Genomic DNA, 18079 nt, shown 5'->3' on the forward strand with positions numbered 1-18079 from the left:
CATTTTTGTTGCCACTTGTGTTTGCGTTCAAAGTACGGTACTTGCTGTCTTGCTCACGAAAATGCACTGGTTATACAAGCCAAGATCTGATGAATCATACAAAAAGAAACATTTATTCAGTGTAATGACTGCAGATGGTGATGTTAATGACACCACAGTGAGGTTATGGAGAGCGGTGTAGTAGGTAGGATTCATCTCAGTTGCTGCACAGCACTGGCTCAGTTTAGCGGGTGAACATAGCCCCATTTCACTGTGTAGGTCTAATTTACCAGAGCCATACGTCAAACAGCGATATGACCCAGATCACTTGGGGGTTTTTTTTTCACCCCAGCTCTTTCTAAAAGTGTCCTGTCCGATGTGGCTGAATGTTTTGGTCCTCAGAGATGCAAAATGTATGTGAAAAGGAAAAGCAGAGACATTGTTAAAGGACAGAAAAAAAAAAAAAATGAGGTACTGAGGTAGAAATGGAGTGAGACAGATGAGAGAGAGACAGAACGAGGAAGAAGGAGACGAGAGGAAATAAAGAGAGTCAGGAGGAGAGACATTACTCTAATGATTTAAAAGGAGGTTTGTTTGCATATCTGTGATGTAACGCACCAGCAATCGATGTTTTGATCGGAGCGTTTGATACGCACGCAGGGCTTTTTCGTGATTTCACCTTCAACCGCTCGCGATCGTGTGAGGCTCGCCGCTTGGATTTACCGTAGTAGCAGCAGCACACACATGTACAAGCACGCACATGCTGGTGTCTGTGCTGGCTTTTCTGCTGCAGTAGACACGGGAGAGAGGAGGAGGGGGGGGGGGGGGGGGGGGGGGGGGCGCCGGAGAAGGAGAAGAGAGGTGGAGGCGGTGGGAGCACGGGAGAAATGGAGAAGGGGTGAGATAGTGGGGAGAGAGAAAAAGAGGGAAAAAAAGGACTGAAGAGGAGCCCAAAACGGACGTGGAAGAGGAAATAAGAAGGCAGAGAGATCGGAAGGGGGGTGCCGAGAAAAAAGGAGGAGGAGGTGACAACCAGAGAAAGAGAGACGTCGCACCATGGGGGTGGGGGACCCTTGTCTTAGCGTCTTCGATTATCTGTGAAGGCTTGAGCCATCCAATCTTCCCACCTCGGCCCTCCTGCCAGCCTATTGATTGATATTTCATTGATTATCTTCTCTTTTTTTTTTTGTCTGCCACGCTATCACTTCTTAAAATCATACAGGCATTTGGACTCATTCTGTTTTCCGATACCACCACTGAGCGCTCCAGGTCAAGGTTCTTTCTGAGCAGGTGATCCTTGCAGCAGAGCTCAGACAACATACAGGCATCCCATTTATTTAGATTTTGGACGTTTTATTTCAACATTTTTCCAGTCATTCTTAAGATGTTATGATAAAAAAATTGATCCAAACGAGCAATTCAAGATTAATGAATGTTGTATTGATGAACTCTGGTAAATGCTCCATTGCTGCTGTAGATTACGGCGGTAATCTAATTTGATGTAATCACTTGTCAGTCAGCAGGTTGAATACATGATGGGGAAGTTAATATTTGGTGATTAATTATTAAGTAGCCCTGAAGATCAGCAAATTGCTTTAGTGAAAGCTAAAATAGTCGAGCGACTCATTATGTATGGATGCATAAACAAAAAACTTGGAGTAAACATTAAGAAGTTTCAATGTAACAATGTATAAATACAACTGTAAATGTGAATATAAACTGTCTTAAAGAGATATTCTGTCTCGGTTCTTGTATTTCCTGTGGCCAACCTGCTGTTATTGTCCTATCATGTCATCTCCTCTGTCCCACCGGTTTAGCTCTGTTTTGGTTACTTCAGTTTTGTACCAGAAGGGCACAGTTGTCTTTGTCAGCAATCTCCCGACAAAGCACCATTTGTAGCTCAGCGTGTACAAGATGCCCCTTTGCCCCTTCCAGATCGGACTTTGTGTGCCTGTATTTGATGCATTTTTGGGGAACAATGCAGTGTCCAGTGTCCACCTCTCCCTGAAGGTCATATCTTGCGGTTCATTGTTTGCTGTCCTCTTTCACCACGCACAGCCCTGGAGAGCACAACGCTGCCATAAACACAAATGTGACCTGCAAACTCTGTCAGACGGACTCAGGACAGGTTGTCTCCGGGCAGAAAATTACCACATTGGACAGAAAACACAAGAAAGGTGTCTTGACGAACATTCATACTGGAGTAGAAGATTCTCTGCAGCATTTTAAGGATGTCCTTTCTTTTTGTGTGTAAACTCACAGTTTACAGTAATTGTTCTTAATCCAGCATGCAGTCTACTTTTGATTTAACCGTTTTGGACTAGGTCACTTCTAATTTAGTGTACGCGAGTGAGATTTTGTTTGCACTAGTTTTGTTTGCCCAAGAGGACCTTACCTCCCGACTGTGGGTGGATCTTAACTAAACCCGGTGGTGAAGGTGACTGCTTTTCGTCTGTGTGCTGTAGCGATCTCAGAGTCTACCTCGTCTTTATTGCTGTTTGTTGTGCATACCCAAAGCACCTCAGGTAGGGCTCCCGTTACAGCTGGTACTGTTATTTTTGTGGAATCGGGCTCGTCTCATTTGAAAACAAGAGCTTATTCTCCCCACTGTACAAACACCATTTTTTCAAACCTCAAAGCTCCGGCCTCCCTTGGTGTCAGCAAAGACGTGAAACTGCAGTGGGTTGTTTTTTTTTTTGGTTACTACTTTACTTTAATCGTGCCCTTTTGTGAATGCAAAGGTTTTAAGTGCTCGGAATAGAAGGCGTCTGGCCTGGCGTGCGTGCATCCGAGTTGTTTCCATTCAAACTCCGACCCTGCTGAAAGGCCTATTTCCCACTTCCACTCTCGTTCCTCTCCCTGTGGGCCGCGTCTGGAAATAGCAAAGAAAAGGGGAAACGAGGCCTTAATTTCATTCACTGCTGGCAAACCCGGTCTTCCATTAAGATGAGACTGTACTTGTACCAGGACATAAGCGATGCTTAGAAAACACACGTCTGAAAATAGCCGAAGCACCAGACCTGCCTCGACAGAGAAGGAAGACATTGCTAGGTGCTCGCCGAGTTAATTAAGGTAAACAGTTTTTCTCTGAGCGTTAGCTGCTAGCGGAGGCGTGGCGATTAGTCAGCTTGACTTTCCTGTGCTCGCACTCGATAAATATATCGTGTTCTGCTTCAATTTTCCCTGACAGCGTTTTGTACCGCAGGCCTTCTCGTGTTGTGTTTTGCATCCTGGGAAGTCGCCGTCCCTCTGTTTGCTGCCCTGTAACTTGAGCGCTGTCTGTTGGCAACACTGAACCGGATGGACGCTCTGTGTCTCACAACAAGGAGGGAGACAGGAGCTCTGTGTTGGCGAAGCAAGAAACACTGTGAGGGAACTAAATAAAGTTTGATTTAGATGTAGCAAGCAGTTTGGTTTTGTTTTTGGAATCCCGGACTAAACTGGTTGGGATTGGCCCATAATCATGTACACGGTAAATATGCGGTTACATTCAGGAACAAAATAAAGCAGTACTGTGTAAACAGTGATTCAACATCTGTAAGGAGGTTATGCTATGTTAGCGATGTCTTTTCGCCACTACCAGTGACTATGAGTCTCCGCTGGTTGCCTAGCAACAGCTCCGAGCCCAGAAGTAGTCTGACACATAACCCTCTGCAAAACTGTCAACTCTTTTTTTTTTTTTTTTTTGGTGCGTTTTGGGTTTTTACAGTTAAAGCTCACGAGATGTCGTCAGTAGCTTTTTTTTGGGTGTTGACATTAGGTTTTGTTACCTGTGGCCAGAGCCGTGCTCGCTCTTCCCTCATTTCCAGCCTGTATGGAAATGTGTCTGCTGCTGCTGCAGCTGCAGGCTGTTGCTGCGTACGGAAACACGAGAGCAGCGTCGGCCTCCTCATCCAACTCTTAGCAGTGAAAGGGAATAAGTACGTTTCTCAAAATGTCAGCTCCCTGCTCCACCTAGTATATTAGACTGAACATGCTGCCGGATTTTGCTGCAAAAAGTCGCTCCCTCACCCCCCCTCCAAATACTTCCCTTCTCTCCGTGTCCGTCACTTCAGCTTCGGCCTGGGCTTGTTCAGTGCTGAATCAGCGCTCAGCAACACCGTCCAGGCAGTCAATTAGCCGGACATTGTGGTGAGCCCAGGACATTTTGCTCTTATGGGGTGGAATTAAAATGATTCGGAGCAGTGGCGTGGCGCAGGGCTCACGCAGTGCCACTGCAGATTACAGTGGTAGGAGTCTGAATTCTCTAAATGGGGCGAGTCTTGTCAAATCACACGAGGGAGCAGTGCGTTGTGTACTGTAATCACACAAAGTGCCACATGCATAAGCACATGTATATGTAAACAAACAAGAGCACAACATGCACACACTGACAGAGAAAAATTATTGTAATTGCATCTGAAATCAAAAGTCCTTTTGCAGCATCCCGATAGTCAATTATTCATAAACAATACCCGGTGCGCAATGTAAGTAAAGAAGGGCTTATGAGACAGAGAGACACATTTCCTCACTTCCATTACAACATGCATCTTCCGTTTGACCCCTTCCAACACCTGGTCGGACATAAATCAGTCTCGGTGCGCTCACCTTTCCACAATGGCGCGTAGTCTGTAAGTGAAGACGCCCATAAACCACTCAGCTGAATGTTCACACTTGAAGCACGCGGATAAATCACTTCGCCGGACATACCTCCACATGTCCCCCCGCAGATCACTCATGTGAGCACACTTTCACACACATACACACACACACACACACACCATTACAATCTTTAAATGGTCGTACTCCAACAATCTAAATGCTGATCAAATGAGACTATGTATGATTCCCTTGATTGTTTTAGATTCAAACTGATTGTAATTTCTTCCGTAACATTACACACATAAAGATCCACTTAATGTTGACACAAATTAAATTATCATTCCGTTATCAGAAAACATCCAATGCAAAATAATAGATCATATTGTATATATGTCGATCTTCTCTTCTTCCCGAGTGTCTTTGGACGCTTGGCCTCGTGTCATTATGCGGCACTTAAACAGTCAAACCGGGTCCTGCTCATTCCCTCGGAAAATGACATTGGAGGGCGTTACTGGGACAATTCCTGTGTGACCATCTGCTTTCCTTCTGATTGTCCGTCCTGTCCAAGTGGCAGCGGAGTGAAGGCGGAGTGCGCATATCAGCAAACGACCGCGATTAATAGAGATAGAGCCTTGATCTGAAGAACAGTCTAAAACAATGAGTCGATTTTGGATTGAAATGTTGAAGCGAAACATCAGGATAAAACAACTTTTATGTCCCCTTCTTTAGTTAAACTCACTGAGCAGCTTGTCCTCTGCATGTGCTTCCCTGTGTTTCATCTTCTCTTTCATGAAACAGTAATGAGACAGATTATGGACACTTACTGAAGCATACATGACAAAGACAGACAGCTGAAGGACAGGGGGGGTTTTGTAAAGAGCCGAAGACACGTGAAGGCGGTCGGTCACTGCGGCTAATAGAGCAGACTGGCTTTATTCGTCCCGGACGGTGCAGACAGGACGGGAAAGGACAGATGGAGAAAGGGGTGAGGGAGCGAGGAATAAAGAGGAGATTGGCTGAGATAGATGCACAGGGATGCTGCAGTCATCTGAACCGAATACAAAGGAGAAAAGAGAAGAAAAACAGACGTGTGTGCAGTTCACTCACCTCCACACGGTGTTTGTTTGTCTTTGCGAATGTTTGACAGGACTGCAGAGGGATGAAATGAAGGGGACCTGAACAAGCATGACTGTGACGTGATGGCTTAGAGCAGTCAGCGTGTGTGTGTGTGTATGTGTGTGAAGTAAAGCTTACCGGTTTAACTGTATCATGTTAGAGTTGAGTCATTCAGGGAATCTCTGAAACAGAAGTCTGTATTGTGATTGAAATTTTACCAGGATCACTTCCAAGAGCACTGACCTCAGAGAGTCGATGTTTCTCGCACTCAGAAAATAAAGTATACGCGAGGATTACCCAGAGCAGAAGCTAATTATATCCTCCAACCTCACTCCAGCAGTCCTCCTCCTCCATCCCGTCCTCCTGCATTCAGAGCTTCGATAAGCCTGAATCGTGAGCGTCACGTCAGGTCGTGTGTTTTGCACATACGCGGCCGTCCAGAGAACGCCTCACCCGCGCTGGTCCCACCTGGGCTGAGTGCTTCTTCAACTCCTGGGTGTTTGGTGATCCTCATGGGGACTCGCCGTTTCCTACTTTTCCTGCCCCTCCGTCTCGGATCCTCCATCCATGATGATCGCTTCACCTCAGAGGCGATGGAGAAGGATCAAACAGGGCCTGGATGTCTTCTGCGTTGTTGTTTTCTGCTCCATTGTCGGCCTCCTGTTATTAGTTGTCATGGAGCCCTTCATTGACGTTGCCAAAACTCATCAAATCTCTCTTGTTTACTTTTTCCTATCATAGATATTGCCGTGATGAGTTGAGTGAACTAAATCCAAGCTGATTAAGTTGCTCAAGAATGTGAAAGAATGTATTAAGAACTCAAAGAGTATATACATTGAACTTGAATGGCACAAAAATGTAAATTCTTCGTTAGATATTTTATCCAAAGAATTTACAACAACGAGATGTTGATGCAGCGGTGAGCTCTCTTTCCTCACAGGAAGTCTTTCTTTACCAGAGTGTGCATTTATTTGGTTTCCTCCTGCATTCCAAAAACATGGATTTGTGGTTAGAAGTGACTCTAAATTTGAAATTGGATGAAATGAATACAAACCTTTTCTTAAGGTGTTTAAAAAAAATAGTATGTAAACAAAAATACAAGCACAATGTGAAATTCTATCTCTGTAAAGTAAACTCCTCTAACCTTTGCCTGTTGCTAATATGTGTTACCCAGTGCACATATTTTCCTCTTTTTTTTAAACCAGAATACTATTATTTGGAACAAAACAATAAGACACACCTCTGATTGTACTGACCATTCACACAGAGCTCGAAAGTGCATGTATTGAACATTATCAGCAGGATAGTGCTCACATAATCCAGTTAGACGATTTTCCTTTTATCGCTTACTTTTTTCAAGCGTGCGTGTGCGCACACACACACACACACACACACACACACACACACACACACACACACACACACACACCGATGTGACAATTTCAGATTGAATGCTGTGGAAATTATCACTTAAGAGAGTTTATCTTAAATCTTTTTAATTTCTCTATTTTAATATTTAAGTTAGTGAAGTTTAAGGTGATTGAATTACATTATTTGACTAAAACTTTGTGTGGATCAAATATTGAGTCACAAAATTTAGTCTTGAGGCCACCAGAACCTCAAATGAATGACGGTAAAAGCTAATTGCAGCATCATAGGTTGTTTTCTGTGTGGTTGTGTCTGTGCCTGATGCCGCTGTGATTAACACTGTTAGATGCATGCCAGGAAAGCTTAAACTCACACGAAGGAGCCTTGAGGTTGAGGGTCATAAATGGCTAAAAGCCACTGAAGGTATTCATAATTCAACATGCAGCAGAAAACAGAAAAAGAAAAAACACTGGAAGAAATTGCAAGGCGTCTCTTTGCTGTGGTTCTCTCTCACGCTCGCTGTCCATCCCTCCCTCTGTACGTTTCCCACACCGTGTCCTTGAAGGGAACTCCTCCTCTTCTCACATTTTATTGTTTTCGTCTTGTTCATGCCTGTTTTGTTTTTTGTTTTTTTTGTTTTCGTGTGTGTGTGTGAGATCTCAGTCCAAACTACTAAAACCTTTGATTGTAACGATATTCTGCAGTAACCACGGCACAGTCGGAGCCCATTTCTGTAGCACACCCAAGGTTAAACTCTCGGTGCAGGCTAAGTGCTTCCTTTGGATGTCTCTGAGTGATTGCTACAGTCATTCACCTAAGATAATAGATTAATCACCCAGTCCTGGTCTAAAACCAGCGCTCGGTCTGCCCTTCAGGACTCTGTTCTGTGTTTCACACCGTTTGAACGTTCGTTTTTCACGCCTCATTCACGTGCTGATTTCATATCATCCTTCAGTGTCTCCTTATCGCTGCTGACTCTGCAGCGGTGGGCTCCCATTGGCTTTGCCCTCTGGAAGATGCTCCCAGTTCGTCACGGCGCGGGTCACGCTCGCGTCCAATCACGCGTCGCCGTCAGTGTACTCCGAACAAAAAAGCCCCGCTAATAAGAATTTCTGCCTTTGTGTATCACTGTCAAGGTCACTCACCCTTGACCTGACAAATTACAGTCCTTTCGGAACAATCAGCGGCTGGATCGGCCGATCGCAATCTGGCTCCCGCTCCTCCATCCTCAGCCCTTCACGCCGGCTGCAGGAGCAGTATTTGGCTTAGTCTTGTCCTTGGTGCCTGAAAGCAGAGGCTAACGCAGTGGTTGTCATGGTGACAGAGAGCCAGGCAGGGCTGTGGTAATACTGTAATGATAAAGCTCTTCTGGATGGTGCCGCAGTAAACACAGCGCCACTAGGGTCCCGTTAAGGAAGAGCGCGGCGCACCGCCGTGCATGCAAAAACGCCTGTAGGGCTAATATCAGCGCCGACAATCTCTCCTTGGTTATATCGCTTACATTTATGTGCTCCCGACACCTCCTCCTTTCTTCCTCCCCCGTCTCTTTATTGCAATCTCTCTCTCCGTTGCCCCGCTCTTTCCCCCTTGATTAGTGAGATCCACATCATCGTCTTCTCTCCTCCTCTCATCTGTTCATCTCCGTCACCTCCATTCCTCCACTCTTCTTCACTCATTCATTGAAATACAGTCAACTTCCTTTCTCTCTCTCTCTCTCTCTCTCTCTCTCTCTCTCTTTCTCTCTCTCTCTCTCTCTCTCTCTGTTTCTTTGTCATTTGCTTCTCGCGCCATCTCTGGCTCACGCTCTTTTAAATTTATGTTGATGATCTTTTCGAATGTAATTTCAGAGTCTAGAGAGTGAAAAGGGGGTGATGGGGGTGTGGGGGGGTGGGGGGGGTGGGGGGCTCTATTGGACCCTGAAGGTCAGTGGGCTGCAGGTGTCACACATGGCAGCTTTCCTGTACCGAATCCGGCACGTTGCGCATCCGACCGAGATTACAGTGTGCCTCTAAATGCGAAATTCTGGGAATTACCGTGGCTGTTCAGAGCAGAACACACACACACACACACACACACACACATTCACACGCACACGCACACACCCTCGCATACCTTCATGTTGCCGCGATGAGAGGGGAACGGGGCTGAGCGCAGAGACAAAGTGCCCGAGGAGATAAATAAGTGTGAAGTGACAGATTGCTACTCCTCCTTTTATCGTCTTCCTCCACCTCTTTCTTTCTCTCTCTCTCTCTCTCCATCTCTCCTCTCATCCCTCTCCATCGCTTCGGCGCTGCGCTCACGCAGCTACCACTCGCTATCTGGGATCAGCACACACTCCTCCCGTGCCCGTCGGCTGTTTGTCTCTCTCGCATTGTGAGTCATGTCCACAGACACACTTCTGCCAGTCACTTTTGCCAGCAGATGTGAACGCGCTCGCCGACCGGCCCTCACCTGCGCGCCGCATGCAGCCGTCCATGAATCACTTTAATGGCATTTTATTAATGGTGAGGCAGTAGAAGTGCTTCTTCTCCCCTCCCTCCCCACACACACACACACACACACACAGACAGGATTCCTTCGCTCGACATGCTGCTGCATATTTAAAAAAGTCTGGCTGCCGTGATGAATTGATCAGTATTGATTTGACGTTGGGATCTGCGCTCTAATCCACTGTACTCTGCCGTCCTGAAATACTGTTCAATTCAATTACTTCGACCACGAATGAACCTTTTGTTTTATCAGTGGCAACATTCAATTGCAGCTTTTAACTAACTGTGGTCGGACTAATTGAAGTGAAGCGCAGGGAGGTAAGCGCTGCTTGCAGCAGTTAACACTCAGTCCTGAGCGAATATTTGTTTTTCGTTGAACGCGTTGAGCCGTCGTCGTCGTCCGGTCAAGCTCTGCCTGCACGCGCCGGTTCTTCACTGTCTTCCAGGAAACCGGTTTGAGTTTCAGTTTCAGATTCTCGGATTGAAATACAGATGTGTGATTTCCTGTGCGGATTAGATTTCCCACCAGTGACAACAGCCGACACCGAAGTTTGAATTAGAAAAAGAGGGCGGATGTGCAAATCAGGCGAGGGTTTGCTGTAGCATCAGAAATCTCCTGTGCTCTTGCTGTATTTGTTCTCTGGTAGATAAGACAGAAGGAGGAATCTGTTGGAAATACAGCTCGAGTGAAGGTGTTCAAAAGCTTCACAGTGATGAATTTTATCTTTAAATGTTGTCATTTTGTCATCATTTTTGATGTAACAGTAATTCATTGTTGCATAAAATGAACCACAGTATAAGTTGCAATGACTTGTTATGACAACCCATGAAAAGGGAATCAGCTAAATAAGCGTTTCAACTGGCAGACAGTATCGTTCAGAAAAGCTAATAAAGAGATTTTATGAAAACTGGATTCAGTTATTTAATAATTAGGCATGTAAGACAACAAGAGATGCTATTGTGAATTGTAGTGGATTAGAGAACTGAAATCCTGAAACAAGATCATATGAGACAAAAGCCAAAACTTCTCAAGAAATGCATTTTGTATGCAGCAAGATGAGTGTGTGAGGCTTCATATTTAAACAATCAGCTCAAACGTGATGAAAACCTGTGCTCTCATTTACTTTTTTTAACCTTTTTCCTTTAAAAGATGTGCTTAATTTCCTATGAAGTAATTCTCTGCAGTTTGAAACTTCCACTGGACTTAAATGAAATCTGTTTGATTATAAATGCAACTTCACTTTTAAGCTTTAGCTGGGTGTTATTTAATGCATTTTCAGTCAAATATCAGTGTTCTTGTTTCTAAATCAAGTGATTCGATGGTTTAAAATATTGGAATAGAAATGCTGAGGGCTCTGTTTGCCGCTCCTGTTGACAGAAGTTGCTTTTACGGCAAGAGCCTGTCATTTACTGTTTGCCTTCGGTCTCTTGATGGATTTCTTCCCCGTTTTTTTTTTTTTTTTTTTTCTGCGGCTCGTGTTTTCTCTCACTTTCCCTTCTGTCGTGCTTCCTGTCGTCTTGCTTGTCCTCCGTCCACGACACAGTCACATCACATCCACGTCTTCCTCAGCGATCAGCTACCTCTGCTAAAGTCTGAGAAAAACCCACAGCGTTTGGGTTTTTTGGCAACAGTCTTGGCATTCGGCCCTCATCCTCTCTCGCTTGTCTTATACTCCGTCCTTTCTTTTGAACCGCTTCAACTTTTTTTTTTTTGTTGTTGTTGTTTTTCTTCCTTTGTGCTTCTCTACGCATGGATCCACATCGTCTGGTCTCCCTCCCACCTGTCCGCCTCCTCTTGTGTCTCCACCTGTGTAGCCTACATAGACGGCGACGCGCCGCTGCGGATTTGCCACTCTTTTGTTTTTGCGCTCTCTCGTGTTTGCCTTAGTTTGGACAAGTCTCAGAAACACAACAACGAAAAAGAAAACCCTCCGTGTGGGAACAGCTCTGACACGTCTCACCATCCTCAGCATTTCCTTACTTCCTACCAGCACCAAGCGCATCTGCTCAATTGCTATTATATTACTCACATCATTAATGTCATTATCATCACAGCAGTAACATAAAAAGAATAGGAGGAGAACACCGGAGGGCAAAACTCTCCTTGTTGCCCTGATTTGTACGTGGGAAGAGTTTGTGTTGCTCAGCCAATGAGGGACGGTCCTGAGCTGGTCCCGCTGGTGCTATCCTGCTTCCCTGGGACAGGGGGAGGGGGAGGGGGGGGACGGGGAGGCAGGTGGTGGTATTATGGGGGGTAGAAGCAGGAGGATGATTGAGAGGCTCGCTGTGTGTGTCTGCGTGTGTGTTTTCATGATACAGAGGAGAGGAGCACTGCAGCAATCTGAGAAAGTAGGTCAGACACCGACTAGCGAGAAGCATGGCAGAGGAGGAGAAGAGGTAGGGAACGGAGATGGAGAGGGAACGGAGGGACGGGAGGAGAGGGGGGGAGGAAGAAAAAAAAAGGCCGGAGTGAGAAGGAGAGTGGGGGAAGGTGGACGGATGGTTTCAAGACAGAAGGATTGATGATGTGCAAGCAGCGACTTGAAATTTAAAAAAAAAAAAAAAAAAAAAAAAAGACGTACTCCACATGCTACCTCCTGCAAACCGTCATCAACCATCCGGACACTGACTTATTCTGACTTTCTCACTCTTTTCATCGGCTAATCTCCTCGATAAACACAGCCGCTCAGAGTATTAACTCTCCCGCTCAGTCTGTTTCTGTCCTGAAGGCGCTTGGAGGAAACATTTGTAGGCTCTCATCCAATTTCCAATTCAAAGGGAGACATGAGAGCAGTCATCCATCCATCCATCTAGTCATCCCTTCATCCATCCATCTGGGTGAAGGCACAGCAGAGTACTTACAGAGAGCCAGACTATACCACATATGAAATAAAGTGTAACTTAAATAATTATCCTGCATGTTTTGGGACTGTGTAAACTGAAGAATACAGTGATTCCCTTTCCACAGGGAGAACATGCAAACTCCACACGTGTGTCTCCTACGTGACGTGCTGTCACGATGAGGTGAAATTGCAAAGAGCATGAGGAGGGAAGTGGGAACGTTCAAGAGACAGGAGTGAACCTGGTTCCTGCCATTAGTTCTGTTATACGGCCTCCTCCCATAAGTATGTCGCTCCCCATATTACATAAGTGTGTAATGTCGAAAATACACAGCGACACACACAATACACTCAGGGCACTCAGCCTTCTTATATATATGGGCTCCACTCAAGTATGAATTACCTTTCTCTTTTGCTCTTCAGGCCATGTCTGTGTTTTATTATTTATTTGATAAAGCACAAAGTATACTGCAACTATAAATACACTGCAGGGCTCGTAGGAACGGACCACAATGGGGGAAGATTGTGCAGTAGCCGCTCGCACACCGGTGTTATCGCGCCACTGTAATTGATTCGCTGACAATTGAAGGAGCTACAGTGGAATAATAAGCTTGGGTACATATAGTGAGCTTGCAGATCACACAGATGGCCGGTGATAAGAAAATTGGCTCTGAGTAATGAAAAAGAGAAGCAAACCTGAAAAAATAAACTCGCTGTGAAAACAAAGCTCTCCGCGGTGGGATACTGTTATAACTTTTGCTTTTTTCTTTCAGTCCAGGAAAGTCACCCTGAGGACAACATTTTGGAAGCAAACACACACTGAATCACAGAAAGCATGCCATATGGAGGGAGGAAACAATGCTAAGATATTATCTTAGGAAAGGCCTGTTTTAAACATTTTATAACAAACATGCCAGCAAAATTTACTTCACGTGAGCTTCAAGTACGATTCAAGGTCGCAGCATGTTATTTCTTACTTTAGCTAAGTCCTTTAAAAACAAGATCAACACAGATTTAACAGAGAGTGGCTCCATATCATTAAACCCGCATTACAACTGAATGAAGCCTTCTGTCAAGTAATATTTGTTTGATTACAGGGAAATTGCATTGGCCATTAATGTATTTGTAAAATACTGTACTTGAAGTTATTCCAGTCTCAGGGATAAACACAGAACTGTGCCTCCAGATATTAAGCATTTGAATATGTTTCTCTGCTTCTCTTAACAAAATGTAATTTAATCAGACAGCTTAAGTGGGCTAAGCGATGTGATGACTGTGCTGAAGGATAATGTCACTCGAAGCACTGGCAGAGCTCTCGGACTGCCAGTCAAGTGAATGGGCGGGAAGAGAATTCTACATTAAAAAAAAAAAAAAAACACAATGTTTTAAATATGGTCACTATTTCAGTGGTGAGAAATTAAGTTTACGTAACCGAACCCCCACTGCGATCTACTCTAAGTTTACATCCTCCTGAATATCAGTTAATAAATGTCCCTTTTTTTTCAGGAAATGACAGTGTTGTGACATGTTAGAAAGAACGCACCGCGAGTCGTGGGAGTGAAACAGGCATATCTCACTTGTTTGCTATGACATACAGATGATAGTTTATTTATCCTATTTCTTCAGCTTTTCTGTGACTTTTCCAGTGGATCCAGTTTTCTTCAGTCTTTTAAATGTTTCTGGGTTACATTGCTTTTCGGTCATGTATTTTTTTAATTTTTTTTTTTTCTTATTTCCCTCCGTATGTTGGATAAAATGCTGATCTTAAGGAATCCATCTTGAGAAGTCAGACAGGACCCAGATGTTTTTGGTTGAGGAAGTCTTGCTTGTCTCACACACTCAGTGATTTATTTTTTAAATTTACTTAATTTAGGTGTCATGTTTTTAATATTACAGGTGCAACAAAAGAAGAATAGAATTCAGAAAAACTCCTACATATTGGAATATATGAAATATTTCAGCAGGTTTTACTTTTCGCTTTGTATTTTCTGTTGAGAACATTTCTTGTGCCTCTAATGTTCTTTTTGAAATGCAACTTATAACATTTTGTCCTTCTCTCGCTCTTTCTCCTCCTCCCATTTCCCCTTCTTGTCGTCTGTCGGTTTCTTCCCTTCCTTCCAGTATGTGGCTTTTGGCTCCCTCTTCTTCATTCTCATCTCCATCTCCACTTTCTGCATGGAGACGCACGAGGCCTTCAACACCATCATCAACAAGACGGAGAACGTGACGGTGGGCAACATGACCCACGAGGAGATCGTGTACGAGGTGGTGACTGACAGCTGGCTGACGTACGTGGAGGGCGTGTGCGTCATCTGGTTCACCATCGAAGTCTTGCTGCGAGTCACCTTCTGCCCAGACAAGTTGGAGTTCTTCAAAAGTACCCTCAACATCATCGACTTTGTCGCCATCCTGCCCTTCTACCTGGAGGTCGGCCTGAGCGGCCTGTCCTCCAAAGCTGCCAAGGATGTCCTGGGGTTCCTCCGCGTTGTCCGGTTCGTCCGCATCCTCCGAATCTTCAAGCTGACGCGCCACTTCGTGGGTCTCCGTGTCCTCGGCCACACCCTGCGCGCCAGCACCAACGAATTCCTCCTGCTCATCATCTTCCTGGCCCTCGGAGTCCTCATCTTCGCCACCATGATCTACTATGCTGAACGAATCGTCGCCAACGCAGACGACCCGACAGGGAGCGCCCACACCACCTTCAAGAACATCCCCATCGGGTTCTGGTGGGCCGTGGTGACCATGACCACGCTGGGCTACGGAGACATGTACCCGGAGACGTGGCCAGGGATGCTGGTGGGAGCGCTGTGTGCCTTGGCTGGTGTGCTAACCATTGCTATGCCTGTACCTGTCATTGTCAACAACTTCGGCATGTACTACTCTCTGGCCATGGCCAAACAAAAGCTGCCCAAAAAGAAGAACAAACATATCCCCAGAGCGCCGCAGCCAGGGTCGCCCAACTACTGCAAGCCGGACGCCCTGGCGATGGCCACCGCATCGCCTCAGAGACTCCTGGGAAATGTCTTAGGTGGAGTTATGGGGTCTGGACGCATAGGGGGCGACTGTCCGCTCGCTCAAGAAGAAATTATAGAGATCAACAGAGGTGAGAATGTTTTTCTTTTTTTTTTCTTTTTTTTTATTTAATATAAAAAAAAATGTGAATACTTGACTATAAGGTTTGAATATTTACCAAAAGTGAATTCAGAGGCCTCAGAGGAGACGTAGGGGTGCCAAAGTTTCAAGAGAAACAAATGGGAGTGTTATCAAGACGCGGTCCATAGTTGAGCCTTGTGCCACCCTGGAGAAAGCCTGGCCCATCAGAATTCATGTGTAATTTATGATCAACGAGTGAGTCCGCACTTGCCTTTAAGGCACCCATCTGTCGGTGAAGAACAAACACCGCGCACGGAAAATGAACTCAATTATCTATTAAAACAGCTTAATGCGTCTCAATTTGGGCTGACTTCACATATCTTCTCCCCGGCGTTAGCGGGAAGATCAGGAGAAGTGGCCACGCGGCGCTTTGTTGGCTCTCTACATGCTACAGGACCAGGAATCACTCACATGTAACAGTAATGCACCTTTAATGCATTACTTCACTGGCTTAGTCATCAGAACGTGAAAAAATATTGGTTTCATTAGTGCTTTAACTACACCTCGTCTGCTTGGCTGTCTCCCAGGCCTTTTGGACATTATCTCAGTTCATCTTTCCTCTTATAGTTGCATCCTTCAAACTTGAGAACAAGCTTTTCTGCAGTATCATCATGCTGCATCGCAACACACACACACTCACACTCACACACTAAGTGGCACATTTTACCATAATGTCTTCCTCAACACGTGGGTGACTGCAGCAGCAGTCATTTCCAGTCACTGAGGAGCATTAGCCGCCACTTGACATGTCTGACAGTTTTATGAGGTGGTCATGACTTCCTGGTTTTACCGATGCTCAGGAAGACCGCACATACACATGGCAGTAAGTTATGAGGTGTGTTTTCAGGGTAGAAATGTTTACCTTTGTACAAGAATTTCCCTCCAGGATCAGTCGCGTTTTCTGTTCTATTCTATTTTCAATACTTTCTCCGGGCAGTAAGTCTCCCTGTTCATTTCCATTCGCCTTGCTTTGTTTAGACTCCAAGCAGAACGGGGACGCGGCCTCGGCCGCCCTGGCGAACGAGGACTGCCCCACCATCGACCAGGTGCTGAGTCCGGACGAGAGGAGCCCGATCGGCCGGGGGCCGACCCGGGAACGCTACCAGCAGGACCGGGCCTGCTTCCTACTCAACACCAGGGAATTCCGTGCCACAGATGGGAATGTGCGGAAAGGTACGTTTCACACCAGGAACGGACACGCACACTTGCACATTTCATGTAAACAGACCCACACAGCAAGATGGCAGGCACAACGTAAACATATTGTCCGTACAGAGTATGTCCACTGTGCAGCTAATGTGTAGTTTCCTACATTTAAGGAAGGTGGGTTGAGTGGAAATGTGAAGTTAACATTGAAAACCTCATTTATATATATATAAAACTTGAATCTGAGCTAGCAGTGAAACATACACCCATCTACTGTCATATAAACACACACACACACACACACACACACACACACGCGCCAAGCTCTTCTTCTCTGCTCTCTTTGTCTCCACCTCTTCACGTTCATGTTGTCTCTGTTTCCATCACCGCTTGGAATCATGTTTTATTTCTTCTATCCGGAGAAGATTCCCTGTCTTTTCTTCATCTCTCCGTTATTTTTTTTTTTTTTTCCTTTTTCTTTTCGCTCTGCCTCTGTCGTGTCGTCCATCTTTCCATGGTGTGTGTGAATTTCGTTCCCTGTCCCATGATGTCGGATTCATATCATGCTCAAAAACGATCTCAGTCTTTCTCTGTCTTCTGGACTCAGACAGTTGACCATGCATTAATTTACTTCTCGTCACTTCTGTTTCTCCCTGTCTGTTTCTCTCTCTCTCTCTCTCTCTCTCTCCTGCCTTGCATTGTCCTTTCTTCTTTGTTTTTCGGCCTGCCCCCTCCCCACCCCTTCTGATAACCCCCCCCCCCCCCAACCTTCCCCTCATTTCCCCGCCCTTGCTCCTTGTTTCCTCTCTGCTTCATCTTTAACCCCCCCCACCCTCATTTCTCCCTTCCCTCCTTCTTTTTCCTTTGTGCTCCGCCATTAACTCCCCCCTCCCTCTTTTTTTTTCTACCCCATGTGCATTTTCTTCATGCTCATGAAAACCTGACACCTCAATTCATTTACTACTGCAATCCAACCACCACCACCACCGCCACCACTGCCGCCAACCTGCACCCAAACACTCCCCCACACTCCCTCCAAACTTTCAACACCCCCCCTTGTTGACAACAAACTAGAGGCAGCAGCCCTGGCACCCAGCCCAGACTCCCCTCTGACTGAGGATTGGTATAAGATGGAAGGGTCTCTGTTACAGCAGGACCTCAATGCAAACTCCACCTCCTCCTGGATCAAACCGTAGCCCAGAGGTAACACTGCAAAAAAAAAAAAAAAAAAAAAAAGTTAAAAGCACAAAGAGAGAGCCCCAAACGTCACGATCTTGCTCTCCGTGACGTAGCATGCTTTTTGCAGTCGCAGCACCCGCTCACCTCACCGCAGACATATACGTTCTGCCACACAGTGTGTGTATGCAGTGCAATCACAAACACACCAGTATGTCCGCAGTGCCGTGT

The 18079-nt window shown here is 45.6% G+C and overlaps 1 protein-coding gene across 6 annotated transcripts in view; it reads left to right on the forward strand.

Annotated features, from left to right (window-relative positions):
* The window catches only part of LOC115393022 (potassium voltage-gated channel subfamily C member 1-like), a 47660-nt gene that overhangs the window by 10969 nt on the left and 18612 nt on the right, over positions 1-18079 (forward strand). For 5 of the 6 annotated variants that reach the window (XM_030097770.1, XM_030097771.1, XM_030097772.1 and 2 more), the window contains exons 3-4: positions 14495-15476; positions 16505-16699. In XM_030097770.1, coding sequence (XP_029953630.1) covers positions 14495-15476; positions 16505-16699 — 1177 coding nt within the window. Of the gene's footprint in view, positions 1-14494; positions 15477-16504; positions 16700-17746; positions 17876-18079 lie in introns of all 6 variants that reach the window. The other variant, XM_030097769.1, reaches the window with a different exon arrangement.

This window comes from Salarias fasciatus, chromosome 8 (assembly GCF_902148845.1).
Source record: "Salarias fasciatus chromosome 8, fSalaFa1.1, whole genome shotgun sequence".
NCBI classification, from domain to species: domain Eukaryota; kingdom Metazoa; phylum Chordata; class Actinopteri; order Blenniiformes; family Blenniidae; genus Salarias; species Salarias fasciatus.